General features: G+C 53.2%; 1 protein-coding gene across 1 annotated transcript in view; it reads left to right on the forward strand.

Annotated features, from left to right (window-relative positions):
- Positions 1-1,529, forward strand: part of DRGX (dorsal root ganglia homeobox) — a 24,130-nt gene that overhangs the window by 22,314 nt on the left and 287 nt on the right. The window contains exon 6 of the mRNA XM_008576581.1: positions 1,303-1,496. Within this exon, the coding sequence (XP_008574803.1) occupies positions 1,303-1,496 (194 nt within the window). The remainder of the gene's footprint in view (positions 1-1,302; positions 1,497-1,529) is intronic.

The following is a 1,529-nucleotide window of genomic DNA, read 5'->3' on the forward strand; positions in this document are numbered from 1 at the left end:
TGAATTAATTTATTTCTCTTAAACCTCCAAGTCTGGCTTTCTTGGGGGTGTGCTACAGGTGTGACCTGGCAGGTGCAGGCTACGTCTGCAGGGGAAGGAGGCTCTGTCACTTCTGCAGGTTGTCGTGCTCACCACTGAGTCACAAGAGCATTTAACTCACCATCTGATGCTACCAGAGGAGCAAGTCCTCAGCTGGGGGCAAGAACCAGCCTAAGACATACTGAGCCCCTTTCTTGGGGCTGCCCTACGGTGGCCTGAGGGAGAATTCCAGACCATGCTCAGAATGACAGCACAACAGTTCAAAGCTCATTTGCTGCCTGTGGGCAAGTCCAGACAGCAGGGGAGCAGGGCACATGGTGGGTTCTGATCCTGGTGTGGACCTCGGCCCTGGCTTGGGGGCCCCTTAGAAATTCCTGCACAGCATTCTACGGCCATGTCTGCCACCATTGCCAGCCAAGAGGCCACACGTGGGTGAGCAGTATGAACGTGGGTGTGGACCTGTGCTAAGTGCTTTCCAGACCAATTTCTTCAGAGGTTCTCAAACCTCAGTTCATGGCACCCCTGGGCCATAAGCAATGTCTAATTGTTCTATTCATTAGACGGTTAGCTCCAAGCAACTCAATAAGTATTTATGTCCCAACAACTTAGTAGCTATCTGAACGATAATACTTACAAACTGAAAGTTTTTAAATAGCCACCATTCCTTTCCAGGGCTTTGCACAGCTTATCTAGTCTTGGAATCATATCGCACACCGCTACTCTTGTTTTAAATTCCACATGGGGTTTTGTGGGGTTCTTGCAAAATCCAGCTTCACAAAGATATGCCTTCCTGAAAGGAAGGCAGTGTGAGCTCATGCTGAAGTGTGGCCTGGCTCGAGCCAGCTGCTTGCGTGACATCTCGCACGTGTGGCTGGGTTTCCCTCGAGCATTTAAAATATCCTCGTGGTGCCCCTGTGAGTTCCTGGGAGTGTGGGATTACTTCGTCAGGTCCTCATAATGATCCTGTGATGTAGGTTTATCCCATTTTACAGAAGTAGCAGCCAAGGTTCAGAGAAGCCAAGGTATTGGCCTAAAGCCACATGGCAGGTTGGCGAGGGAGCTGGGACTGGCCGGGTCTTTCTGATGCTCTGCTAGTTATTTGTGCTATCAAGTTGTGTGTCTTGGAGGTCCTGACCACTTGCCCTTCTCCTTTTAGTATCTGGAACCATCTGTCCCTCCTTCAGGCCCCAGACACTTACCCCCACAAGCCCTGAGAGACAGAAAGAGGATGGTGATGGGGCCTGTTGTTTTTCCTTCTTCCAGGGGGCCCGCTGTGTTCTTGCTGCGTCCCAGACCCCATGGGACTCTCCTTCCTTCCCACCTACGGCTGCCAGAGTAACCGCACGGCCAGTGTGGCCGCCCTGCGCATGAAGGCCCGCGAACACTCCGAAGCTGTCCTGCAGTCGGCCAACCTCCTGCCATCCTCCGGCAGCAGCCCCAGCCCCGCCACCAAGCCAGCGCCCCCCGATGGCAGCCAGGACAAGACCCCG

This window comes from Galeopterus variegatus, unplaced genomic scaffold (assembly GCF_000696425.1).
Source record: "Galeopterus variegatus unplaced genomic scaffold, G_variegatus-3.0.2 Scaffold1369, whole genome shotgun sequence".
Taxonomy (NCBI): Eukaryota; Metazoa; Chordata; class Mammalia; order Dermoptera; family Cynocephalidae; genus Galeopterus; species Galeopterus variegatus.